General features: G+C 50.0%; 2 protein-coding genes across 2 annotated transcripts; one reads left to right on the top strand and one right to left on the bottom strand.

Annotated features, from left to right (window-relative positions):
* The first annotated feature begins 9739 nt into the window (after window positions 1-9739).
* Window positions 9740-11399, top strand: LOC134418664 (erythroblast NAD(P)(+)--arginine ADP-ribosyltransferase-like). Its single transcript, XM_063157326.1, has 3 exons — window positions 9740-10512; window positions 10884-11202; window positions 11286-11399. Exons 1-3 carry the CDS (start codon window positions 9740-9742, stop codon window positions 11397-11399), a joined length of 1206 nt encoding a protein of 401 aa, XP_063013396.1.
* Window positions 11400-13414: 2015 nt separating this feature from the next.
* Window positions 13415-23741, bottom strand: LOC134418624 (erythroblast NAD(P)(+)--arginine ADP-ribosyltransferase-like). The gene is made up of 4 exons (XM_063157196.1): window positions 22991-23741; window positions 22298-22359; window positions 13880-13917; window positions 13415-13640 (listed from the first exon to the last, which is right to left on the bottom strand). Exons 1-4 carry the CDS (start codon window positions 23739-23741, stop codon window positions 13415-13417), a joined length of 1077 nt encoding a protein of 358 aa, XP_063013266.1.
* Between the last annotated feature and the right edge of the window lie 3206 nt (window positions 23742-26947).

Here is a 26947-nt window from a genome sequence, read left to right as displayed (position 1 = left end):
GCAAGCAGGAATAGGGGAGTGAAATCTCTGTCTCAGAGGGGACTGGATGTTCCCAGGGTTAGCAGATGGGTGGCCAGGCCCACTTCTGGTGATCCACCCTCACTTGTCAATTCAGGATTGGGGATTTGGGCTGGTTTTAGTCCAATTCAGAACCCAAATTAGATCAAGACCCCTCTCAGTGCAGCCCTGATAGCCACAACTGGGGCATTGTCCCTTGGCCACATTCCAGGCAGAGCATCTTGCCACGTCCTGCACTTTAGGGGGACCTTAACAGTTGGAAACTGGGCAGTTCAAGAGGGCAGGAGCAGGTTCTGTTCGTGGGGAAGGACAGTCCCCAGTACCAGTCCAGGCTGGGGGGAGCCTGTGGTAGCAGTTCTGGAGAAAGACCTGGGGTTGCTTGTGGGCGACCTGGGGAACTGGCTGTGTGGCCATGGGCCAGAAGGGGCCCAGGGGGTATCAGGAAGAGAAGGCCAGGCAGTCAGGGAGTGTTCGTGCCCCTCTGTCCTGTCCAGGGAGGCACATCAGAAGTGCAGTGTCCAACTCTGCCCAGCGCCATGTCCAGTGCTGCGCTGCTCTGGACCCAATCCTGTGGTCAGGGATGACACTGTCTGAGCTGGGAGGTTGGGTTAGGTGCCCGTTCTGGGTCCTTCCAGCCTCACTCATGCTGGGATTTGGGGATTCTGGCAGTTGCAGTTTAGGAATTGCCCACCGGAGGGCAGCAGCAAGCGCAGGAATTCAGGTGCACTGTGCAGTTCCGGATGCCAACAGCAGGCAGCAGCATGACCTGCTGGCGCTGCCAAGCGCCCACCTGCCCCATCCCAGCCCTGGGGGCTCTGCAATGGTTTGGGATGGAGCGTCCTTAAAGCCCATCCGGTGCCAGCCCTGCCATGGGCAGGGACACCTTCCCCTCGCCCAGGCTGCTCCAGGCCCTTCCAGGAGTGGGGCAGTCACAGCTTTGTTATCAACCTGGCCGTGAACCCTTCCAGGAGTGGGGCAGCCACAGGTTTGTTTTAGATGGGCAATATGATGATTGACTCTCACAATTAAGGGATGAATATTTTTTGTATGTTAAGAGAAGTTTTGTTGATGTATGGTTATGTTATTGAAGTATTTTGTTTGGACACTCTCTGTTCTCTCCATAGTCCCCTTTCCCCCACCCATAATGTTCTACCCTACAGCATTGGTTTTCAGGATTGTCAGGGACATGTGGAGGGAGGGCGTGGACCTGTGCCCCTTGCACGGAGCAACTGGGAAAGGACCAAGGCTGTTGCTGAGCAGGCATGGCATGGCAACACCTCACCTCCAATCAGACTGCAGGAAGGTCTCTACCAATAGACAGCATGGAAGTGTAAATTAGCAGACTTTGGGAGGGGCCAGGGATACAGAAGGAAAATGTTTGTCTATGTGTGACTCTTATGAATGTGTATTTCGCTGATGCAGCACCAGGGGTGTAAAAGGCAGACACACCATTTTGTGAATGAGACTCTGGCTACAGCTAAGCACGCCGCTTAGGATTCAAGTAGAACATTTTTGCTCTCCACCTTTCGTACAGAAAAATTCACCTTTCCAGAGGTTTATTTGCACAAAGGAGACAGAAGAGCTCAGTATTTTTTTTCATGAAAAAAGAAAGAGGCCATGGAGAATTTCCTCATAAGGTGTCTCAAGTTGCTGGACGATGCAGCCTCCTTTTTATCCCAATTTCCCACCCACATCTCCCACTCCACTTCCCCATTGGCTGAGGTATTCAGAAGGTGCAGACTTTCCAATTGACCTACTGAATGTTCCCCTTCCAATGCATCCCACACTTCTGTACCATTAACACATGCCCATTAAAACGAGTTTTAACTTCACCCTGGGCGGGGAAATCATTATTCATAAGCCTGTTATTTTTTTGTTCTTCTTCTTGAAATTCAGGAATTTCACTGGACCTTGTCTGAGCCGTAGTCCATGCAATGAAGAACATTTTCTGAAACTGATAGCTTCTCCAGTCATTTCCTTCTCTACAAGTCCCAGGCCTTATCAACCACCAGATTCACACAACCTGTTTCTAAAGAAACATTCCTCTTATTCCTTTCTAGGTTGAATTAATTGGGATGCAGAAATAGAGTTTGTTTGGTTTAAGTCCTGAATATGTGGGAATTCAAAGGAGTTGGGCAAGAATGCAAATAAACAAATCTTCAAAGAAGTAAAGGACATTGAATGAAATATTGGTGGGTGGGGAGTAGGCAGGATTTTCTTTTTATCTTCTTTTCCTCTTCTGATTTCCCCCCAGGGAAAATGGCAGTGGTGGCCTTGGTTGCCTTGGTTGCCCCTTTTCTCTGGGGGTCATGGTAGCCTTGGTGTCCCAGAAAATCCTGGTGGCCACTGCCAGGGCTGTAGTGGCCAGGAGGAGCCCTCTGAGGTGGGAGGGGGCCCTGGGGATGGTCCAGCCTGGAAGGGAAAAAAGGGGAATGAGTGCTTCATGGAGGTGAAGGCATTGAGGGGGGTCAGAGAGCAGTCAGGGATTACAGGGGTACTCGAGGGACCGTGAGGGGCCGTGATCTCTCCTCATCCTTCACAACAGAGGGAACGTTGCCACACAGAAACTATGCATCCAAATTATACATATTCATTCAAATGGGCTTCTTAGCTAATACAAAACCAGCACATTTCCCATAAAAAATTGGCATGGCTCTGCCTCTTGTAGGAAATAAATTTTATTGTCCTGGAGGGTCATAAAAATGGGGTTTCTGGGGGTCATTCTCACTAAGTGCTCCAAAATCTCTGATAACCTTGTCTCAAAATTTCGCTTTGGGCAGGTGCAACTCCTTCTGTGTTTCAGAATTTGTCAAAAACACCACTGGAATTCCCTTTATCTCTTTCTCCACTGCTTCCAGCCACTTTTATTGTCCTGTGTAAATACTTTTACATCCTTTTATCATTTTTGCCAGTCAGACTTTAAGCTCTACCTAGCACCTTCACTATGTGGGGAAAAGCCACACCATGAAAATCCAAGTATTCAAAAAGTAGTGTTGAAATTTGATTTAAGTAAAGGACAGAGTTTGGAAAGCCATACCCCTGTCGGTTTCTCTCTCCAGGTTTCGGAGAGCACAAACTACTTTTATCCCAAATTCCCAGCCACAAGTTTCCTTCTTCCTTTCCCCATTGACTGAGGTACCAGGAAGGTGTAGCATTCCCAAGTCACCTATCCCATACCCCCCTTGAAGCTGTCATTTCCCCCCAAAGGTCAGAAGTTCATGCTATCTGGGATATGGAATAGACTTTGTGGGGACCCATTTCTCTTACTAGCCGAAAGTTCTGCATTTCAAACTTTCTGGTCAAAGCACCAGGGTTCAGTGGCAAACTTCATGTCTATGAACTCATCAAGATCAATTTTGAAGACATTGAACACAATTTCTCCCAAAAAAGAACCCAACCTACCTAGTCATTTTTCACAACCCACCTTTCCTATGAAATCCTTCTCTGTGATGGTGGTGATGCCCTGGCACAGGTTGCCCAGAGAAGCTGTGGCTGCCCCATCCCTGGCTGTGTGCAAGGCCAGGTTGGGCACTGTCTGGAGCAGCCTGGCCCAGGGGAAGATGTCCCTTGCCCATGGCAGGGCTGGCACCAGATGGGTTTTGATGTCGCTCCATCCCAAACCATTGCAGAGCCCCCAGGGCCGGGGTGGGCACTCAGCAGTGCCAGCAGCTCATGCTGCCACCTGCTGTTGGCACCTGGAACTGCAGCTGGGGGCGGCGCATGCGCAGTGCCACTGATTTCCTGCACTCGCTGCTGCCCTCCGGTGGGCAATTCCTGAGCTACCAAGGCCAGAATCCCCAAATCCCAGCATGGGTGAGGCTGGAAGGACCCAGAGTGGGCACCTGGCCCAATCTCCCAGCTCAGGCAGCATCATCCCTGAGCACTGGATTGGAACCAGAGCAGCCCAGAACAGGACATGGCACTGGGCAGATCTGGACACATCACTCCCAATGTGCCTCACTTGGCAGGGCAAAGGGGCATGATCACTCCCTGACCTCTTGTCCCCACTATTTCCAATGCCCCCTGGTTCCCTCCTGGCCCTAGGCCACACAGCCAGCTCCACAGGTCACCCATCAGCACCACCAGGTCCTTCTCCAGAGCTGCTCCAACACGTTCCCACCAGCCGGGACTGGCTCTGGGGACTGTTCCCCCAGGGACAGGACCTGCCCTTTTCCTCTTGAACCTCCCAGTTTCCAGTCTTTAATGTCCCCTGAAGTGCAGGATGTGGCAGGATGCTCTGCCTGGAATGTGCCCAAGGGACAGTACTCTATTTTTGTGGCCATCGGGACAACATTGAGAGGGGTCTTGATCTGATTTTGGTGCTGAATTGGGCTAAAACCAGCCCAAATCACAATTCCCAAATTGACAACTGAGGATGAAGTGCCAGAGCTGGACCTGGCCATCTATCAACTGACCCTGGGAGTGTCCATCCCACTTTCCATCAGAGATTCCTCTCTCCTATTCCTCTTTGGAATGAAATGTGTGTGACACTTCTCCGTTGGGAAGGGGAAGCTCCTCAAGGGTCCTCATCTAGGTTGAGAGAAAGAGACGTTGCCATGAGTGTTGACCGGGGAGTGGCATCGAGCTCCGCATAAGAATTGTCACTTTTGGCTGGCTGTGACTGACTTATTTGTTGTGGAATTGTTGTGATAGAATTATTTATTAAAATGTGTTTGCCCAATGGCTTTAGTATGCACAGTGGTCAGTGTGGCTGTGGTAGCCTTGTATCTCAGGGAGTCTTGGTGATCATGGTGGCCATGGTTGCCACAGTGACTACGGTGACCTCAGTGACCTTGGCAGCCTCATGGCTCAGAGGATCCTGGTGGCCACTGCCAGAGCTGTGGCAGCTAGGAGGAGTCTTCTGAGGTGGAAAGGGGTGCTGGGGATGCTCTGACCTGAGGGACAAAGAGAGGGATCAGAGGGACCATGAGGGGAGGGAGGAGTTTGGGGATGGCCATAATGGGGAGTGAAGGGTTACAGGAGCGATGGGGGCCATGCGGTGATGCGTTGCAGGATGTTGGTGGGGGCACGGTTGTCTCTTGGGAGCCAGGGAGGTCAGGGGTTCATGGTGGGCTTAAGGGTGACAGGGGTGAGGGGGAGCCATGGGGGTTCCTGACCCATCCTCATCCAGCACACAGGGCCTGTCTGGTGTGCAGCACTGCCCATGACAGGGAGGGACAGGGTCAGAATGGGGCTGTCCCTGTCTCTGGCCCTGTCCCTGTTGTCCCCTGGCAGGGGTGTCCTGTCCGTGTTCCCATCCAGAAGTGTGAGCCCCCATCCCTGTGTCCTTTCATGCGCGTTCCTATCCTCGTGTCCACAACGGGTTTCCCCAGCACGGGCTATCCTTGTTTTCTCTCACACAGTGGGTGTCTCTGTTGCCCGATTGATAAATGACACAAAACTCGGATAAGTTTTGTGGGTGCTTTATTAAGGGCCCGGGGAACTGGGGGACTCACGTCCCTAAAGTCCGAGCCCCCAAATTCACGTATGGGTGCTTCCCTCTTATACATGTGATTCACAACAAAGTCTCCAAGGAACAGTTTCCCCGTTCCCCTTGCCTAGCCTCCAAGGAACAGTTCCCCGTTCCCCTTGCCTGGTCACAGACCCCTTGTGATACATTCCTTGGTTCACAAACAAGATCATTAATCCTCTGCTTATCTTATTCTAAGAGCATTGTATGCTGCCTCTAGACAGGTTAGCATTCTTACTTTCTTGCACTAGTTTAATTATTTATTAAATCCCTAAGACTACCTGCTAGGTTACACACAAAACTCAACACACTTTTCAACGGCTACAAAACTGCTTTTTAACAAACCAGTTCACACACAACTCACTATAATTAAATATTTTGCTAAATTTCATTTCTTTTCCAACATCTCTGTCCCAGTCCCCATCCCCAGTGAGTGTCATTGTCCCCTGTGCCCTGTCATGGATGTCGCATGGCCACAGTGGGTTTCCCATCCCCCCAGGCCGTTCCTGTGTGCTCTCACCTCACACCGCTTGCAGTTGTATTCACTAAAGGTCCTGGTGGAGCAGAGCTGGATCTGTGTCTTGTTTCCTTCCTGGGTGATTTGGGTGACATTGAAGGTCTCAAAGGGTGGGATCAGCACCACCTTCTCTTCTGGATGTTCGGTGAAAAACTGCAGTGCCAGGGTCTGGGCCAGGAGGGCCATGGTGAGGAGAGGCCACAGGGACCAATGTGGACACTGGGGGACACAGAGGGGACATGGGGGAGACACAGGGAGGGTTCATCAGTGAGGGACTGGGCAGAGGAGTGGGGTCAGCAGGGGAGTGGGGTCAGGGGCAAGGGAGGCACTCCTGGCCAGCCAAACCCTGGACACATATGGGTACCCTGATACCAAATCCTGGGGTTACTTATGCCTCTCCAATATTCCCCCAGACCCCAGGGACACCAATCCCACGGTACCATGGCCCCCAGAAACCCAATCCTACTCCCATGACTACAAGTCCCCTCAGACACCCCAGGACCCCGACCCAAATCCGAGGGTCATCTCCTGAACCCACAAGTGTCTGCCTCGGCCTCTCCCCAGACCCCAATCCCACTCCCAGTCACCCTTTTCTTTGGTGTCACCCCCAACCTCAACCCAAATCCAGGCATCACCCTCTGCCCCCAAAGTGTCTGCCAGCCTCCCCATGACCCCAGTCCCACACTCACCCTCCCGTGCCTCCCCCTCATTTTCCCCCAGAGCCCCCATTAACCCAGTCACAGACCTGGGACTCCCCCAGTGTCCCCCCATGTCCGCAATCCCAATCCCTCAGTCCCGTGTCCACCCACCAGGAGCCCCCAGGGGTGCCCCCAGCCCCAATACCAAAATCAGCCAGAGTGAACTCCCAGATGGAACTGGAGGTATCAGAAAGACGGATTTCTTTATCAGCACGAACTCACAGCAGGTCTCTCCTGGTCCTGGACATCAGGGGGGACCTTGGCAACAGAATCTATTCGTCCTAAACATATATATTCATCAAAATGGGCTCCTTAGCCAGTACAAAACCAGTAATTTTCCAGTAACTATTCTGCATGGCTCTGCCTCTTTTGGGAAATATTTTTTATTGTCCTGGAGGGTCATAAAAATGGGGTTTCTTGGGGTCATTTTCATTAAGTGTTCCCATAGCTCAGATGACCTTGTCTCAAACTTTTGCTTTGTGCTGCGAAAATGCTCCTCCTGTGTTACAGAACTTGCTAAAACCCCTCACTGGAGTGCCCTTTATGTCTTTCTCCACAGGTTCCAGCCACATTTGATCTGATCTGCACACACTTTTACATATATTTATTGTTTTTTGCTCATTCTCCTTTAAGTCTTATCCAGTACCTTCAGGAGAACTCAAACTTTCTATTCTCTCTCTTATTTCTCACCCCCTATGACACCAATCACACTGTTCCATGTTCGCCAATTTCCCCAGTCGCACTCCCCACTGCTCACTAGGTTGCTGCCACTCCTCCGATACCACTTGGGGTCCCCTATCAGATGACATCCCTGCAGGCACCTCGAGCCTGGAGATGATCTCTTGGGGGAATGCCTGGGTGACTCCCCTGGCCTTGTTGGTGTGGCAGGAGCCCCAAAAAGGGATCCACCAACACCAGGAGATCCCTGAGCCTATGTTGGCGTGGTAGCTCAGAAAATCCATTTGCCAGTAATCCCCAGGAGTGTTTCCGCTTTCAGTGATGCCTGGAGGTGATGGTTTTGAATTCAGAGTTCTTTTGAAAATATATTTGCATTGCTCTGTAAAAGACCTGACAATTTTGTCTTACAGACACTGAGGATCTGAGGCCACAGACCTGTTCCCATCACATTGATTCCCCAGAACTTTGCTGGTGTTTTCTCCTTTACAAATTGCAGCATCAGCTGGGGAGGGTCTGACCTGGTTATTGGGAGTTACCTCTCACCCAACCCCCAGCCACCCTCTTTCTTGTGGGCTTTTAGATAAGCAGCCAATTTTCAATCTGTCCAACTCTATCCAGGCCTCACCTCTGGCAGTGAAATTCCTTTCTCAGGATTTAACACCAGGATGCTTTGTTGTGGAACTTCTCGTGCAGCTTTAATGCAAGTCTATTTCCCACAGGGATTTGTCCATCCCCAAGCTGCTGTGCCCTGGACTGTAGTTCGGGCACTTCTTTGGACAGCTAGGAGGAATCAAGGAAGGACATTAATTCTTGATTATACTTAATTGGAGATCCCTGTGATGTTATTGACTGCTTTCTTCCCTTGTGCCTCTATGAGCATGACCAATGCTCAAAGCAGATGGCAAGGAAGTTCCTACATTTCCTCTTTTGCTCACTGCCAATTCCAGTGCTCTCTGTAACACTGCGAGCTTCTCCCTTTGTTCCATCTCCCCTTGACTGTATGGAGAGCAGAGTATATACCATAAACATTTGTCCAAATTGGATTTCCTGACCTCTTGGATGAGAAGAACAGGCACCGAGGAGTGGGACTGGGGTCCTGGGAGGTGAGAAATAAGAAAGAAAATAGAAAGTTTCACATCCCTTAATGGCGCTGAGTACAGCTTAAAATGAACGGGCAGAAAACAATAGTAGGATGTAAAAGGGCGGACACAGCAGGGCAAAGGTGGCTGGAACATGTGTAAAGTGAGATAAAGGGAACTCCAGTGAGCGGGTTCTGTCAAGTTCTGTAACGCAGAATGAGCAGCGCCTGCCAAAAGCGAAAGTTTGTGGCAAGGTTATCTGGTATATTGCGGCACTCAATGGAAACCACACTCTGACACCCCATTTTTATGACACCCCAGGACAATAAAAATTATTTCCTAAAAGAGGCAGAGCCATGCAGATCATTTACGGGAAAAGTGCTAGTTTCTCTATTAGATAAGGGACACATTTTCATGAATATTTATAATTATGGTGGATAAATACCCCATGGCAAGGTCCCCCCAACCTACAGGACCAGGAGAGAGCTGCTGTGAGTCCGAGCTGAGAAAAAATTCCAGCTTTCTGATACCTCCACTTCCATCAGAGATCTCACTCCGGTTGATTTTGGTATCAGGGACTAGGGGACCTTTGTGGGGGGAACATGGGACTGTGGGATTGGGGTCTGGGGGGGCACGGGGGGTGTCACAGTAGAGGAACTGGGGTCCTGGGGTGGTTTGGAGCAGAGATGTGGAATGCAGCACCATGGGAGTCATAGTTGGGTACTGGGGGACACTGGGCACACTGGGCACACTTGGGGCACATAAGATTGGATCCACGTCCAGGGGTCACCAGGGTGGTCATGGGACTGGCAGTGGGATTGGGGTGTGGGATGGGGACAAGGGGGACACTGGGGTACCGTAGGCCTTGTTTCAGGGTGCCGGGGATCATGGGGTCACTGAGAGGGGTACAAGGGCATGGGAGAGGGATTGGGGTAATGGAGGCACTGGGAAAATCCAGGAAGATTTATGGGAGTGGGATTGAGAGTCTGGGGGACACTGGGGCATCCAGGAGTGACCCCAGGATTTGGGATCAGGTTCCAGGGGTCTCCTGGTCAGGGCTGCCCCCTCCCTGGGCTGACCTTTCTCTTCCTCCCCAGCTCCACCCCAAGGAAACCTCCCCATGTCCTGCCGTGTCCCTCAGAGTCCCCTCTGTCCAACTAGTGTCCCCTCAGCATCCCCTGGTGTCCCCCAGTGTCTTCCCTATGTCATGCAGTTTGTCCTCTGTGTCCCCTCTAGGTCCCACAGTGTCTCACACTGGTCCCTGTGGCCTCTCTTCTCCATGGCCCCCCTGGCTCAGGCCCTGGCACTGCTGGCAATGACCGTGGCCACTGCGGCCATCACGACGGTGCCCCTGGACATGGCCCAGAACTCCTTTGATGACCAGTACCTCAACTGTGGCCCTGCCATGACTGAGGCATTGCCGGCCCTCAACAGCTCCGAGTTCCAGGAGAACAAGAAGTTTTCCCAGGTCTGGGTAAAGGCCATGGCTGAGTGGCAGAAGCGGGGCTCCTCTTCATCCCCTCTGACCAAAGAGGAGGCCATCGCTCTCATGGCCTACACGATGGGGGACGTGTACAGGGAGTTCAATGAAGCTGTGCGCACAGCTGGAAAGGAATACCGGGACAACTTCCACTTCAAAACGCTGCATTTCCTGCTGACCCAGGCCCTCCAGAAGCTGAGACGGCCTAATGAGTGTCAGAACGTGTTCCGGGGAATAAAAACGTACCAGTTTAAGGTGAAGACTGGCGATAAAGTCCGCTTCGGTCAATTCGCTTCATCATCGCTGGACAAAACGGTGGCCCAGCGTTATGGGACAGACACAATGTTTGAGGTGTACACATGTCATGGCGTGGACATCCAGGCTTTTTCCTATGATTCTAGAGACCGTGAGGTGCTGATCCCACCCTTTGAGACCTTTGAGGTCACTGATGTCAACACAGAGGGAAGCACAATGAACATTGGTCTTCGCTCCACTGGGAACTCCAGCAACTACAACTGCGAGTGGCTGCAAGGTGACATCTTGGGAACAACCTGGGGGGATGGAGACGTTCAGTGAGGGTTGGGGACAAGGACGCACAGTGCTGGGGACACCCATGGCCCAGAGGGGACAGGGACACACACTGTGGTTGGGAGGCAGGACACCCAGAGCTGGGGACAAGGTTGGGGACAGCATTGTTTGGGCACAGGGGATGGGGACACCAGTGCCAAGGGAGTGGAACAGGGACATCCAGTGCAGGGGTTGGGGCCACAAGGTATACATGGCACATGGCTGGATACAGAGGAAATAGACCTTGATATGGTCCCCTCTGAGCCCACACCCTCGGGGCCCCCAACCACCTCTGTCTCTCTTTCCATGGCCCTCCTGATGCCCACCTGACTCTCTCGCCCCATGATCCTCCTGACCCCTCTCTTTGTCCCCACAGGTGGGAGCCTCCCCAGGAACTCTCCCCACCTTGGGGGTGTTCTCCTGGCTACTGTGGCCATGGCAGTGGCCATTGGAACCCTCTAAGCCACGAGGCAATCAAGGTCACGGTGGTCCTGGAGGCCACTGTGGAAGGCCACCAGGACGAAGGCCACAAGGATCCCCAGAGAAATGAAGCCACCAAGACTACCGAGGCCATTATGACCACTATGGCCCCTTTCTCCACTGTGACCACTGTGGCCGTTATTGCCACTACAGCCACTCTGACCACTTTTGTCTCTATGACCACTCTGGCCACTCTGGGCATTAAAATCATCATGGTCAGCATGGCCAGTGGGCTCACAGAGACCCATATATATCACCGTGGCCCACTGTGGCTACTGTGGTCACTGTAACTGCTCAGGCCACCATGGCCACCGTGGTTCCCAAGGTGACCAAGGTCACCGTGGCCACCACAGCCATGGGGGCCACCACAGTCATTGTAACAAGGCGTCCATCCAGGGGAAGTCCCTCTTAGAGCTGCCCAGTGAGGGAGCAATTCCAGGGCAGCCGGACCTGCATGAGGGGGGCTGGAGCTGCCAGGACAGTGCAGGACAGCACACTCCCAAACCCCTCTATGGGGAAGTGCCCAAGCAGCCCCAGGCGACTGGGCATCACCTGGGGCCACTTGGGCTCTTCCCCATAGAGGGGCTTGAGAGTGGCAATGTCACAGCCACCTGCTAATGTTCCTTGGCCGCCTTGCCTGATGTAGCAGTAAACTGCTGCTTGTTCACCTGCCATATAAGAAATGTATCAAAAACTTGATCCTTGCTTGCCTGGAGCATCAATTGTTTATCAGAAATTTGATCCTTTCTTACCTGGTCTATCAAAATTTACCAAAATTTGTTTCTGGCTCGCCTGATGTGTCTGCTACAGCCCTTTTAACTCCTTTCCTGCAGAACACCTCATTTCCTAAAATAAAACATTGTGAGACTCTGTCCAAAGTTCCTCTCATCTGCCTTGCAATCGTCATTGGGGACCACTGAGAAAAGACCCTCACCTGAAACTTCTGGCCCTGTTGCAGAAAGTCCCTTGCTGAGAACTCTGAGACCTGAGCATAAGTTCCTGACTTGCTAAGCTATTGTTCTCAGGTGTGTTTGCTGTATGCTGCACTGAACCATATGAAAAGAAGAAGGGGCCACCTTGCCCTTTTTGCAACAGTAGCCTTGGAAGAGTTCCCACCTCTCAGCCTGGCAGAACCTTTCCTGAGTTTTGGGTGGTCCCCCACAGAACACCCCTCTCACCCGTTTGCAACCGCCGTGACAGGCCGATTGAGATGTAAGAAGCCTTTCCATCACAAAACCAAGATATGTGAAAAAGCCACAAACTATCACAAAACCCGTCCTTGAGGACAGCATGTGACAGGCTGGTTTTAGCCCATTTCAGCAACAAAATCAGCACAAGACCCTTCTCAATGTTGTCCTGAAGGCAATAAATGGGCCATTGTCCCTTTGTCTCATTCCAGGCAGAGCATCCTGCCACATCCTGAACTTCACAAGGGGACCTTAAAGCCTAGAAGCTGGGAGGTTCAAAAGGGAAGGGCTGGTACTGTCCCTTTGGGAGGGACAGTCCCGAGTGTCTGTTCAGGCTTGTGGGAACCTGCTGGAGCAGCTCTGGAAATGAACCTGGGGGTGCTGTTGAAAGACCAGTGGAGCTGGTTGTGTGGCCTGGGGCCAGGAGGGGTCCAGGGGCATTGAGAAGAGCAGGGCCAAGAGTGCCTGTGCCCCTCTGCCCTGCCCAGGGAGGCACATCAAGAGTGCTGTGTCCACCAGCACCCCCAGGTTCTTCTCCAGAACTGCTTCAGCAGGTCCCACCCAGCCTGGACTGAGACTGAGGACTGTCCCTCCAAAAGGGACAGGACGTGCCCTTCCCTCTTGAACCTGACAACTTCCAGCCTTTAAGGTCCCCCTGAACTGAAAAATGTGGCAGGATGCTCTTCCAGGAAAGTGGCCAAGGGACAATGTCCCATTTGTGGACATTGGGGCTGCATTAAGAGGGCTTTTGTGCTGATTTGGGTGCTAAATTGGGCTAAAACCAGCACAAATCACCAACCCTGAATTGACAACTGAGGGTGAAGTGCCAGAGCTGGGCATGGCTGTCCATCGTCTGACCCTGGGAACATCTAATCCCCTCTATGACAGGGGTTCCTCTCCCCTATTCCTGCTTGGAATGAAATGTGTGTGAGGTTCCTCTCTCAGGATGGGGATGCTCCCTCAGGATTTTCCTCAAGGTTGAGAGAAAGAGACATGAGTGTTGCTGTGGGGAGTGGCAGCGTGCCCTGCTTAAGAATGGTCACTTTTTGCTGGTTTTGATAGATTTGTTTCTTAGAATTCTTTTGACTGATTTTTTTTAATACAATTGCATTGCAAAATGGTATGGGGAGCCACAGTGTCTGTGGTAGCCCCGTGGCTGAAGGATTCTAGGTGATCATGGTGGCCATAGTGACCTTGGTTGTTATTGGGACCATGCTAGCCAGAGTGGCTGTAGTGGCCTTCATAGCCTTGGAGGCCTTGTTTCTCTGGGGGTCCTGGTGTTTTTGGTGATCGAGGAGGCCACAGTGATGATGGTGATCATGGTGGCCATGCTTGCTACAGTGACCACAGTGACCTTGGAGGCTGTGGTGGTCTTGTGGCTCAGAAGATCCCAGTGGCCAGTGCCAGGGCTGTAGTGGCCAGGAGGAGTCCTCCAAGGTGGAAGGTGGCCCTGGGGACTCTCCCACCTGGGGAACAGAGAGACGGACATCAGGGGGATCGTGTGGGGAGTGAGAGGGTTGGGGACGGCCATAATGGGGGGGTTAGGGATGATAGGAGAGATGAGGGCCATGAGGTGACAGGTGACAGGGTGTTGGGGGTGGCACAGAGGGCACAGGGGCCTGGGAGGTCAGGGAGGTCATGGTGGTCCTAAGTTTGACAGAGGTTAAGGGGATTCAGAGAGTTCCATAGGGAGTTCCTGGCCTACCCACATTCAGCACTCAGGGCCTGTCCCCACAGCACTGCCTTTGGTGAGGGGGGACAGGGTTGAAATTGGGGGGGGGGGGGTATTTTGTGGAGAAAAGAAGAAACCTCACAACTTTCTAAAAGTTGTAAAGCTTGGTATGTTTATTACGGTGCCGGACACATGCGGAGATTGCTCTCCTCAAAAAGGCATGTGTCCGGCGCCTTAAGAAACATACCAAGATTTACAACTTTTAGAAAGTTGTGAGGTTTCTTCTTTTCTCTGCAAAACATTATGGTGAGCCAGCCAGGAGTTCTCTGTCCCCGCAGGGACAGGGCGGATAGACGGACCTCCAAGGCGCGCCCTAGGATTTTTTTTCCTGGTGGGGCTCCGCTCGTCTCGACTTGCCTCCTGCAAGGACAGACAAGGACCTGCTGGCTGTGGAGGAAGATATGGTATGTACTGAAGGGCCCCCGGGGGGGAAAAGAAAGCTAGGGAATAAATCACTCAGAAACATCTGGGTACAGCTGATGGAGCAGCTACAGTAGAGACGGGGTTCATCGTTCTGATAGAGCAGACCGCAAGCGGTTCTGGGGGTGAGCCGGGTGAACCCGTGTATGTGTGTATTGGGGGTTCATTGTTCTGATGGAGCAGAACTGCTGAGCCCGTGTGTGTTTTGTTTGTGTGTGTGTGTGATGTCCAGACACTGTGTTGCTGTATGGTTTGCTGTATGGTTGATGTGTGCATTGTGTGGTCAGTGTACTGTGTTTTTAATCGTGCAAGTGTATAAGTGTATGGTGTATAAAAGAGAATAAATCTACAGGGCCCTACAGTGCAGGGGGGGTCACTACTACCCGTGTTTGAAGCAGCTGAGTGAGGCCTGAGGCTGCAGCAGGCTGTGGGGGCAGGGAGAGAAGTGCCCCGCGGAGAAACGAGTGGAGGAATGTCAGTGATGGTATTTATCATGTTTAAATGTAGTGGTTTGTGTAGATTTGGTACATTTTAACTGTGAGTATGAGCTCAGAGAGTTCCTTTGCCCTGGATGTTTGGATTTTATCTCTAGACTGTGTGCTGTTATTTTGATTGTGTCCAGGAAAAATTGATGTGAGTAAATGCCGAATTATGGTATGCTGTGTTGTGTTGAGAAAAGTGAGCACTTTGAGAGTTATGCCCTTTCCCAGTGATTTTGTGCGGTGATTGTCTTCCACTGCATTGTGGTAATTTGATTCTCAGATTGTATAGTACTGTTTGTGGAGATTTTAAGATTTTGTTTGCAACAAGAGTAGCATTTTACATAGGAGAACTATAGTACGGTGATTTATGCTTAACTACGATAAAGCAAGTTAAAGGAATTCCAAGAATTCTCCTCCTCACAGCAATTCAAGCCTTGGCTCTAGTGAATTTGAGATACAGGGGGGGTGCGGGTGCGTGTGTCCGTGTCTGTGGGCATATCAGAGTTTCGGCTGTGACTAGCACAGCCTTTTTGCAAAGCAGTAAAACAAGTGTAAGTAGACACAGGGCTTAATTAGATTGTGCAAGAAGAGAACTAGAAAAGACTGATATTTTGTTTGATCAGAACATAGTGTCTATGTCACGTTTTTGATTAGCATGCTGTGTGAGGTGACAGTGGCTGTCCCCTGGGCACAGGGACAGCTCTGGCTGCCCCGTCTCCCCAGGGAACACGGGAATGGCCTGTGAGCAAAAGCTGGATGTGCAGGTATTATTGCAGTGCGGTGTTTATGAGAAACACTGGTTTTGCTGTTTTGCTGTCAGGGCACATGCCCCGAGTGTAAATTAGAGGTTTCTGGTCAAGCGGATTCAGAACCTAAGGTCTTAAAGCTTGTGTGTGGGAATCACATCTGATGCCTGCCACCTGGAGCTGTGTGTGTGGAGGAGGAAAACTGAAAAACTACTGTGAAGGTCTGTGAAAAGAGGTTTGAGTGGAAGCGAGATAGGGCAAGGAGAAATAAATAATGAGAACTGACCAGAGCAAACAGGTTCCTAAATTAGCCCCTTTTGGGAGGGGCTCATCGGGAGGAGGTTGCCAGTAAGAGCAGCTCAGAAAATAAAAAGATTTATAATACTTCATTGCTGTTAGTACTGTTCTATAATAGGAAGATAAATGGGATAGAGTTTTTGTATGCTGATATGTCTTTTTGTTTTAAGAAATCACCCAGAATGGCAAAGAGACTGTAAGATCAGACCGCCCTCTGGTCTTGGCGCTTGAAAAAGGAAAACAAGGCAAAGAGAAAGCAAATCAAACATGTTGTTCAGCATGCAGCATAAGATAGCAACGTATGAAATCAGGCAAAGATTATCATGCTGAAATGCAAAGCAATCACAGTTCACAAAATGAGTACATATGATTTGCTAAAGGCTCCTCCCAAGGTAAGGGAGGAAAGATAAAGATGACCTCCCCAAAAGGGAAGAATTTTTGTCGACACAAGGGCCATATATTCAGTTTTAATAAAGCTTTAGTACCTGTGGAGAATGTTTATGTTGTAGTGTGGGGAATGAACAACTGGCCAGTCTGAGAAGGCATACTCGTGCAAACCTTTAAAGTAACATGTGTACTATGTGTACTTAAAAGCTTTTGTACAATTTGCTCAATTTGCTAAATGTTCTCAAATGAGAAAGGTTACTCTGGAGGCAAATGATACAAAGAGGTTAGGCTTAATATTAACAGACACTGAAATTAAAGACATTAGTAAAGAGATATTGGAATAAGTAAACAAGTGTTTTCAAGGGTATGGGCCTCTGCTGTACCAGGGAGAGTGAAAGATGCTCCCCCATGAGCATCAAGCTTAAGGAAAGAACACAACTAGTGAGAACTGAGTAGTACCCTCAAAAGGAAAATAAGGAAGGAATCAGCCCAATAACTGATAGTACTGGATTAAGGACTGTCAATAAGATAACAAAGAATTTATACCCTGTGGTAGCAAATCCATATACCTTACTAACTTGTTTAACACCTGAGCTAACCTGGTTCACGGTTTTAGGCCTAAGAGATGCCTTCTTTTGCCTCCCTATCCACGAAGCCAGCCAGAAAATTTTTGCATTCAAACACAAGCTCACATAGTCCGTGTGCCTGAAGACTTCAAGATTCCCCACTCAGATTAGAGAACAGCTTGCAAAGACCCAGAGTCCCAGGAAGCTCCACAAGAGGAAAGGAGGCTGTTGCAGTACGTGGATGATCTTCTAGTAGCCACTCGGATGAGGGAAGCGAGAGAAGCCTGGACGGTAAGCCTTTTGAATTTCCTAGGACTCCAAGGACGCAGAGTCTCAAAGAAAAAGGCAGAGGTAGTGAAACAGAAGGTAATCTACCTGGGGTAAGAAGTGAGTGCTGAGCAGCAGACTTTAAGGCAGGGAAGCCGTCTGCCAAACCCCAAAACCCCAGACAATGAAGGAACTCTGAACCTTCTTAGGCATGGCAGGGTAGTGCCAGCTGTGGGTTTATAATTATGGACTGTTCACCAGACCCCTCTATGCTCTTATTGCCAATGGAAACAGAGATCTCCAGTGGACAAAAGACGCCACACGGGCCTTTCGCCAGCTAGAGAGAGTGCCCTCATGTTGGGTCCAGCTTTGAAACTTCCAGATGTAAGTAAAGCACTTTTTCTATCTTTCCACGCAAGGAATTGCCCAGGGAATATTGGCTCAGGACTTGGGCCCATACTGAAGGGCAGTTGCTTACTTCTCTAAGCAACTAGATGCAACAGCCAAAGGATGACCAGGTTGCCTCAGAGCTATAGCAGCAGTCGTACTGAATATTCAAGAGGCATGCAAGTTTACCCTGGGACAAAAATGACTGTGCTAGTGTCCCACACAGTGTCTGCAGTACTAGAAGTAAAGGGTGGCCACTGGCTCTCACCACAGAGGTTTCTGAAATGCCAGGCCATCATGGTAGAGCAAGACGATGTAGAGATAGTGGTGACTAATACTGTCAACCCAGCTTCTTTCCTCAGTGGAATCAAGGAGAAGCAGTACACCATAGTTGCCTAGAGACTACTGAAGCTACCTACTCCAGCTGCCCAGAATTAAGGGACACTCCTGCAGATGATGCAGAGACCTGGTTCACTGACAGGAAAGTGACATTGCAAAGTTCACAGTGACTTACCTGCAGAGAGGTAATAGAGTCTGGACCCTTACCAACAGGTACCTCTGCGCAGAAGGCTGAGATAATTGCCCTGACCCGTGCCCTGGAAAGGACAAAAGGGAGGAGAATAACCATCTACACAGACTCAAGGTATGCATTCGGAGTCTACATGCACATGGAGCCATCTGGAAGGAGAGGGGACTGCTGACCTCACAGGGAAAGAAGAGACAATCCAGCTGCTGGAAGCAGTTCAGCTACCTGAAAAAGCATATTAAGGCACACCAGAGAGTGAGCTTAAAATTGGAGGAAAGAAATGAGCTGACGGATGGAGAGGCAAAGAAAGCAGCAAAGGGTGAGGAACAGATTTTCCTCGAAGGTAAACCATAATACAATAATACTAATCAAAGGAGACGTACAACTGCAAGGGGTGGGCTACTATTGAAAGAGAGCTAGTAATCCCTTCCCATTTTCGTGGTTACTAGTGAAGGAAGGGCACTAGAAAACACACTAGGGCCTAACTACTTAACTGCTTAACTACTTAGGCATGTTTTTATAGAGTGTGGCTCCTTTTCCGAAATGACCAAGGCTGCAAGTGATACAGAGTGCATTGAAATGAAGTGTTGACTTTGAAGTAGTAATTTCCACAGGCTTTCTAGAACACACATCTGATTGAAAGAATCGTTGTATCGTTGTCAGGAATTTATATGCCACTATCACTCAGGTGAGCCGACAGTGTGATCCTTGCCTCCAGACTAACCCCAAAACACCCCCCGGCCAAAACTCGGTCAGACTGAGAGAGGCTATGGGCCGGTACAGCAGTGGCAAATTAACTTTTCAGAACTCCCAAGGAAAGGGGGGTATCAGTATTTACTGGTATTGATAGATACATTTTCAAAATGGCCAGAAACATTCCCCACCAGAACTGTCAAAGCTCAAGAGGTGACCAGATTATTTTTACAAGAAATAATACCACGCTTCAGAGTTCCAGCCACGATATCCTCAGATAAAGAATCACATTTCATTTCCAAAATAGTGCAACAGATTAGTAGCCATCTGGGCACAGATTAGAAACTTCACACCCCATACCACCCCCAACCAAGCGGCCGGGTGGAGAGAATGAATAAGACTGGGGCAAGAAGTTAATCTACCCTAGCCCAAGCTCTTCCACTAGCAATATTGCAAATTCAAACTAAACCTTGAGCTAAAGGAATGCTGAGTCCTTTTGGAATGCCTTATAGAAGACCATATAGAATACAAAGGGAATGTCCAGAATGTCCACCTACATGGTGGCATTAAGCAAACAGCTCAGAGTAATTGAGAGACATGTGGCTGGAACTCAGAGCAGGGAGTTAGATAGCCTGGGGATGATGTATATGTTAAGTCTCTTACAGAGAAGACTTCGGAACCACAGTGGGACAGACCACTGCGAGTACTTCTCACCACCTTCACTGCAATCAAAATCAAGGAGCAGAATGCCTGGATCCATCACTCTCGGGTGAAGAAGGCCCAGAAACCCCTTAAGGAGTGACGCCAGGAGACAATGAACTGAGATTAAAACTTACTCGGGCAAAATGAGTATATTGCGGTCGGGAGTAGCTCATATTTTAGTTTGTAGAATTGTATTGTGTGTAATCATAACTGAAGTTTCAGAACTTGAGAGTACCTCTGTTCAAAGTAATGCTAAATGGCCTTGGTCCCTGGCATTTAATCAGTATACTGGATCCATAGGAAAACCTTCTGAGATAAAAGATTTAAACATATCTACTGTAGTAATCCACGAGAATCAGGTATGTGAGGAGCAAGAATGGCAAGAGCAGGAACTGTGGAATCTTCAAGGAATCAGAGGAGAAGAAATCAAAGTAGAGTGCCAAGTCATCAATAGGGTAGCTTATGAGAGACCAGATGTAATTAGTGTCTGAACCTCCCCTGGTGTATATGAACACCAGGAAGTCTGTGATAACCTAAGTGAATCAGACTGTTGGTGTAATTTCACCTTGATACAGCCTGTAGAAGTGACCTGCCTTTGAGCTCAAATTACTATCAGACTTTCATTTGAATTCAAAGTGGACACTGCACTTTTTACCACAGCAGGGCCTTATACACCCCATACTAGTTCAGACTCTACCCAAAATCCAAACTTGAACCTAACGTAGTAAAGAATGTGACTGAACAACAGCTCCTTAGGTCATTTTCCAAGCCGGTTGGCTGAACACTCAGGCAATGGCTGGTAAAGGGTGCTGAACTGCAGGTGGTAAATTAACCCAAGCAAGGAAGGCGATTTTCTTTATTTATAGCTATCCCTTTTCCTACTGAGATTTGGATCAGTGATTGTCCCAGTCTGAGGCAGTTGGATTCTGCTTAAAAGAGGTAGAGAGAGACCCCCCCCCCCCCTCAGAGCTCAGCAGCAGGCTGTAGGATTTTGAGCATCACTTTTGTGCTGAGTGTTTCAAGTAGCAGAAACCTGATCCCAGTTTCTTCTGAGGCACTGCAATGAATTTAGGCTCTTCTCTCAGACTTCCCCTTCATTATTTACTTGAGGCTTGGACCTGAAGCTAGGGGCAAGGTCGGTGAGGTTTCGTAGACCAGGAGAGACATTCCTGCTTGCCACACATCTGGGAAATCAGGTGCTTTGGAGGGGGAAGGAGATTCCCTGAGGTCTCTACATTTCAGAACAAACATCTGCCTCAAATATGACCTAAACCTCTGTCAGATACACTGGTGAAGTGTGTCTGAATTTGCAGTGTGAGTCCAGCACATCCCTCTGGCAGGGAGGGATGGTCATAAACAGAAAGCAGTTCCTGTTCCCCATAACAAACATCTAACTGGCATATTAGGGACAAGATTAGGAGTTTTAAATGGAATTGATTCAGAAATACTGGTGAATAAACTGGCCACTGCAGCAGGTAGCCTAACAAAACTGAAGCAGCCTTTATAGTAATCTCTATTGGCATTAGGAACTAGCCAGTGACAGATTTCAAAAGTACTGCCAAAGTAAGGAAGTATGAAAAGGCCGGGGAGCAAGACCACAAGTTGATAGTAGAAGCACTTAGTATAGTACAAGATAATGTGTCTTTAGCTTTCAGTTGTATACAAGCACAGTTATGGATGCAAGCAACAGCAGCTCTGATCATATGGGAAAGGGGTGAAGGTAATTTTCCAGCTGAAATTCAAGAAATTGTGTGGGATAATGCAATTGATTTTGAAAGGAATTTTCAATCCTGGTGGACTGTGGTGAATTTCACCTATGATCCTGTTTCTAATGTGGCAACTGCCTTTGTGCTTACCATACATAATGCCACTGTTTATGTTATCCATCCCATCGTTGCTCTAGGATCAAACCATGAAAAAACAATACTCTATCCTTCAGAACATGGAGTGTGGGCACGAAAGATGAATGGGGAATGGCAGACAGTAAACTTAGAATCCTGCACTGCTAGAGAACAGATGGGATTCATTTGTGAAAGCAATACTATTAGTGCTCAGGATGTGTGTTTGGACACTGAGCAGAGTATTTGTCACTTCGAAATTCATCCAGTCACTGACCAGAAAACTGTGCTCGTATATACTGGAAAAGGGGGTATGCTTGAGAACTGCTTGTGCTGCTGTACAAATTGATAGCAATGATGTTATTCTGTCTAGTAGAAACCATTCTAATCTCTGTATATGTAATTTTGTTAAGATTATTGGATGTGATCTTTGGGTGGTCACCAACTGCAAATGGAATCTTTAATAAGTTGTGCCACCCCATTGTAATTTTACTACTATTAGTTGGGGTAAGCTTAGGATTATCTATTATATTGTTAATTTGGAACTGGAGAATGCTACAACGAATAGCTGTGCTAACACCTTTGTCAAAAGCACATGGTGAAGCACTAAAAGACACTGACTGTTGTGAAGGTTTTCATTAAGTAAAAGAATTTACTTATTTCCTAGGAAAGGGGGGAATGAGACAGAGTAAAGATCCATTCTGAATTAGGTGAAGTGTCTAAGAGAGGTGAAAAGTCTGTGAGGCCAAAGCTGAAGGAAGAACTCGCATGCCGAGACAGCAAGGAGACAGAGAAAGAAAAACAGAAAAGACCACAAGGTCGATTTGCCCCCGACTTAGAAATTCCTTTGATAAAGAAGAACTGGCGATAAATGTCACACGGAATGAATAGGTATGAACTCATTGTGAAAATGTATGCATATGCATTTGGAAGGGGGAAAAAGAAGACCCGAGGTCTTCAGAAGTACGCATGCCTTGTTGGGGGACCTGCGTCCGGCAAGTGTCGTAATAAAAGCATACTGGGCTTTACAACTTTTACGAAGTTGTGAGGTTTCTTCTTTTCTCTGCAAAACACCACTACCAAGGTTGTGGTGGCCAGGAGAAGTCCTCCAAGGTGGGAGGGAGCCCTGGGGATGCTTCCACCTGGGGGCCAGAGAGAGGGGTCAGAGGGGACCATGTGGGGAGTGAGGGAGTTTGGGACATGCATATTGGATGGTTAGGGGTGGCAGAAGAGAATGGGGGCCATGAGGTGACAGGTGACAGGGTGTTGGGAGAGGCACGGAGGGGTAGAGGGGCCAGGGAGGTCAGAGGTGTAATGGTGGGCTTAGGTTTGACAGGGGTCAGGTGGAGTCAGGAGGTGCCATGGCGAGTGACAGATGGTGACAGAGGTTCAGGATGTGCCATGAGGGGTCCCAGCCCACCCACGTCCAGCACACAAGATCCATCCCCACAGCACTGCCTTTGGTGGCGAGTGACAGGGTCGGAATGGGGTCGGGGGTCATGTCTCTGTCCCTGTCCCTCTTGTCTCCTGGCATGGGTGTCCCTTTCCCTTTTCCCTCCCACAAGCGCGGGTTTTCATCTTTGTGCCCTGTCCCCGTGCCCACATGGGTGTCCCCAGAGTTGGTGTCCCCAGCATGGCCTGTCCCTGTCCCCAAACTCTGAGTGAGTGTCCCCACCCTCTGTGCCTGGTCATGGGTGTGCCCTGTCCACTGTTGGTGTCCCCATGGCCACAGTGGGTGTCCCCATCCCCCCAGATTGTCACCTCTGGTGTCACCTTGCAGCCACTCGCAGGTGTAGTTGCTGAAGTTCCCATTGGAGCGGAGCTGGATCCTCGCCTTTTCTCCTTCCTGGCTGACTTTGATGACCTGGAAGGTCTCATATGGTGGGATCAGCACCTCCTTCTCATTAGGATACTTGGAGAAATTCCAGATTGCTGCTCCGTGGAACGCGTACACCTGGAGCACCATGGCACTCCCAAAGTGCTGGGCAGTTTTTTCATTCTGTGATGCTGAAGAGAATTGACCAAACCGGACCATGTCACTGGGCTTTGCCTTGAACCTGTACTTGCACACCCCCAGATACACGTTGTGACACTGCCCATTCTGAGCCTGCCTCAGCATCACCAGGGCCTGGGTCAGCAGGAAATGCAGCATTTTGAAGTGGAAGTTGTCCCGGTATTCCTGGCTGGAGCGCCCGGCTGTACGCACGGCTTCGTTGAACTCTCTGTACAGCTCATTCATTGTGTAGGCCATGAGGGCGATGGCCTGGGCTGGAGAGGACAGAGAGGACACAGGGGACTTCTGACCTCGCCACTTGGCTGTGGCATTAAGCAAGGCCTGGGCAAAAAGAGGATTCTGCTGGAACTCGGAGTTGTTGAGAGCTGGTAATTCCGCGATCATTTTAGTGTCACAGCCCTGGTACTTATCATCGAAGGAGTCCGGGGCCATGTCCAGAGGGATCACATCGACAGCCATGGTGGCCATGGCCATTGCCAGCAGTGTCAGGGTCGTAGCCGGGGGAGCCATGGAGAGGAAAGGCCACAATGACCAGTGTGGGACGCTGGTGGACACAGAGGGGACATGGGGGAGACACAGAGAGGGTTCATCAGTGAGGGACCGGGAAGGGAAGTGGGGTCAGCCCAGGGGGAAGGGAGGCACTCCTGGCCAGTAGACCCCAGGGCATGTCTGGGGTCCCTGACCTAAATCCTGGGGGTCATGCCCTGAGACCCCCAGTGTCCCCCTCGGCCCATCCCCAGACCCCAATCCCACTCCCAGTCCCCAATTTCTTCGATGTCACCCCAGGACATCAACCCAAATCCAGCCATCACTCCCTTCCCCCACAGCGTCTCTCAGCCCCCCACCACCCCAATCCCACCCCCACCATCCCATGCCCCCCGTCATTTTCCACCAGAGCCACCCATTACCCCAATCCCAGTCCTGTGACTCCCCGAGTGCCCCCCCAGCACTGCAATCCCAATCCCTCAGTCCCGTGCCTCCCCCAAGAGTCCCCAGGGGTCACTCCAGCCCCAGTACTGAAATCAGCTGGACTGAACTCCCTGATGGAACTGCAGCTATCAGAAAACTGGAATTCTTTATCAGCTCAGACTCACAGTGGATCTCTCCTGGTCCTGCAGGTCACGGGAGACTTTGCCACAGGGTCTTTATCCACCATAATTTCAAATATTCGTTACAATGTGTCCCTCACCTAGTACAGAAACTTCACATTTCTGAAAAATCATTTGCATACTTCTGCCTCGTTCTGGAAATCCTTTTATGGTACTGGGAAGTCCTAAAAATGAATTTTCTCAGTGTGTTTTTCATTGAGTGCCCCAATATCCCAGAAGACCTCAGCTTGAACTTTCACATTTGGCAGACACTGCTGCTTCTTCTGTGTTACAGAACTGCCCAAAAACCCCTCAAATGACTTCCCTTTATCTCTTTGTCTTTGCTCTGATGTGCACACATTTTGCATTCTATTATGGTTTTTTGCTAGTTCTTCTTTAAGCTCTATCCAGCACCTTTAAGGGATCTGAAACTTTCTGTTCTCTCTCTTATTGTTCAGTCCCCACGACTCCAATCCCACAATCCCATGTCCCCACAGTTCCACCCAGTCCCACTCCCCAGTGCTCACTGAGTTGCTGTCACACCTCAGATACCAATTGGGGTCCCCTATCAGATGACATCGCTGCAGGCGATGATCCTCTGCAGATGTCATCTGATACGGGACCCCAAGTGGTATCTGAGGTGTGAGTGCAACTCAGTGAGCAGTGGGGAGTGGGACTGGGGGGAACTGGGGGGACATGGGTTGGTGGGATTGGGGTCCCAGAGGGTGAGCAGTAAGAGAGAGAATAGAAAGTTTTAGATGCCTTGGTACAGTTTGGTGCTTGGTACAGTTTAAAGATGAACTGGCGTAAAACAATAAAAGGATGTAAAAGTGTGGACATAGCAGGACAAAGTTGACTGGACCGTGTGGAGAAACAGATAAACTGCTGTAAAGGGTTTTTGGCAAGTTCTGTAACACAGAAGGAGCAGCAGCTGCCCAAAGCAAAATTTTGAGGCAAGGTGATCTGGGATATTGGGGCACTCAGTGAAAACCACACTGAGAAAGCTCATTTTTATGAATCTGCAGCAAAATAAAAATTATTTCCTAAAAGAGGCAGAGCCATGCAGATTATTTACGGGAAAAGGGCTGGTTTCTGTATTATATAAAGGACACAATTTCATGTATATTTATAATTATGATGCATAAATACCCAATGGAAAAGTCCCCCCTGATGTGCAGGACCAGAAGAGATCCCCTGTGAGTCCGAGCTGATCAAGAATTCTGGCTTTCTGATACCTCCAGTTCCATCAGGGAGTTCACTCCAACCAATTTCGGTATCAGGGACTGGGGACCCTTGAGGGGGGAACATGGGACTGAGGGATTGGGGTCTGGGGGGCACTGGGAGTGTCACAGGACAGGAACTGAAGTCCTGGGCTGGTCCAGAGGCCAGCAATGGGAGACCCAGGACCATGGGAGTGGCAGTGGGGTACTGGGGCACACTTGGGTGGCACATGGGACTGGATCGGGATCCAGGGGTCCCCAGGGAGGTGATGGAACTGAGACTGGGATTTGGGTAAGGGGAGGAGGGGACAGGGACAGGTGGGACACATTGGGGACCCCAAACCTTGGGCTAGGGTCTTGGGGGACATGGGGTCACTGGGAGGGATACAAGGCACTGGGGGAGGGATTGGGGTAACAGAGGCAATGGGAAACACTGCAAGGAGTGGGGGGGCACGGAACTGTGGGAGTGGGATTGAGAGTCTTGGGAACAATGAGGTATCCAGGAGTGATCACAGGATTTGGGATCCGGTTCCAGGACATGTCCAGGGGTCTCCTGGCCAGGGCAGCCCCCACTCTCCCTAGGCTGACCGCATTTTCACTCGCCAGACCCTCCCCTGGGAAGCTCCCCATGGCTGGCCATGTCCCTCAGAGTCCCCTCTGTCCCATTAGTGTCTCCTCAGCATCCCTCAGTGTCCCCCAGTGTCCTCCTCGTGTCACACAGTCTGTCCTCTGTGTCCCCTCTGTGCCCCCAGTGTCCCACACTGGTCCCTGTGGCCTCACTTCTCTATGCCCCACCTGGCTCACACCCTGGCACTGCTGGCAATGACCGTGGCCACTGCGGACATCAAGGTGGTGCACCTGGACATGGCCCACAACTCCTTTGATGACCAGTACCTCAACTGTGGCCCAGCCACGACTGCAGCCTTGCCAGCCCTCAAGAGCTCTGACTTCCAGAGGAACCCTCTTTTTGCCCAGACCTGCGTGAAAGCCACGGCCGAGTGGCAGAAACAAGGCTCCAATTCATCCATTCTGACCAAAGACCAGTCCATCGCCCTCATGGTCTACACAATGAATGACGTAGACAATTCGTTCAACAAGGCCGGGCGTGAGGCTGGACGCTCCCGCCAGGAATACCGGTACAACTTCCACTTCAAAACACTGCATTTCCTGCTGACCCAGGCCCTCCAGAAGCTCAGATGCCATAATAAGTGTCTGGAAGTGTCCCGGGGAGTGAGGAATATCCAGTTCAATATGAAATTTGGTGATAATGTCGGCCTCAATCAATTCACTTCATCGTCACTGAAGAAATCTGTGGCCAAATATTATGGGACAGACACAATGTTCGAGGTGCGCACGTGTCTCGGAGCACACATTGAGAAGTTCTCCCACAATCAAAGTTAGAAGGAGG

Source organism: Melospiza melodia, chromosome 1 (genome assembly GCF_035770615.1).
Source record: "Melospiza melodia melodia isolate bMelMel2 chromosome 1, bMelMel2.pri, whole genome shotgun sequence".
Lineage (NCBI taxonomy): Eukaryota > Metazoa > Chordata > Aves > Passeriformes > Passerellidae > Melospiza > Melospiza melodia.
The sequence above is the reverse complement of the archived record's forward strand: the minus strand, read 5'-3'. Positions and strand labels throughout refer to the sequence as shown.

What these genes read in the sequence shown, in the direction of transcription:
- LOC134418664 (XM_063157326.1), top strand. Translation starts at nt 9,740, where the DNA reads ATGGCCCCCCTGGCTCAGGCCCTGGCACTGCTGGCAATGACCGTGGCC. An exon ending in TGGGGGGATGGAGACGTTCA is followed by an intron (nt 10,513 to 10,883) that starts GTGAGGGTTGGG and finishes TTGTCCCCACAG; the next exon opens with GTGGGAGCCTCCCCAGGAAC. An exon ending in TGGGCATTAAAATCATCATG is followed by an intron (nt 11,203 to 11,285) that starts GTCAGCATGGCC and finishes GTAACTGCTCAG; the next exon opens with GCCACCATGGCCACCGTGGT.
- LOC134418624 (XM_063157196.1), bottom strand. Translation starts at nt 23,741, where the DNA reads ATGGCTCCCCCGGCTACGACCCTGACACTGCTGGCAATGGCCATGGCC. An exon ending in TCCTGGCCACCACAACCTTG is followed by an intron (nt 13,918 to 22,297) that starts GTAGTGGTGTTT and finishes CCCTCACCAAAG; the next exon opens with GCAGTGCTGTGGGGACAGGC. An exon ending in GCCCTGAGTGCTGAATGTGG is followed by an intron (nt 13,641 to 13,879) that starts GTAGGCCAGGAA and finishes TCTGTTCCCCAG; the next exon opens with GTGGGAGAGTCCCCAGGGCC.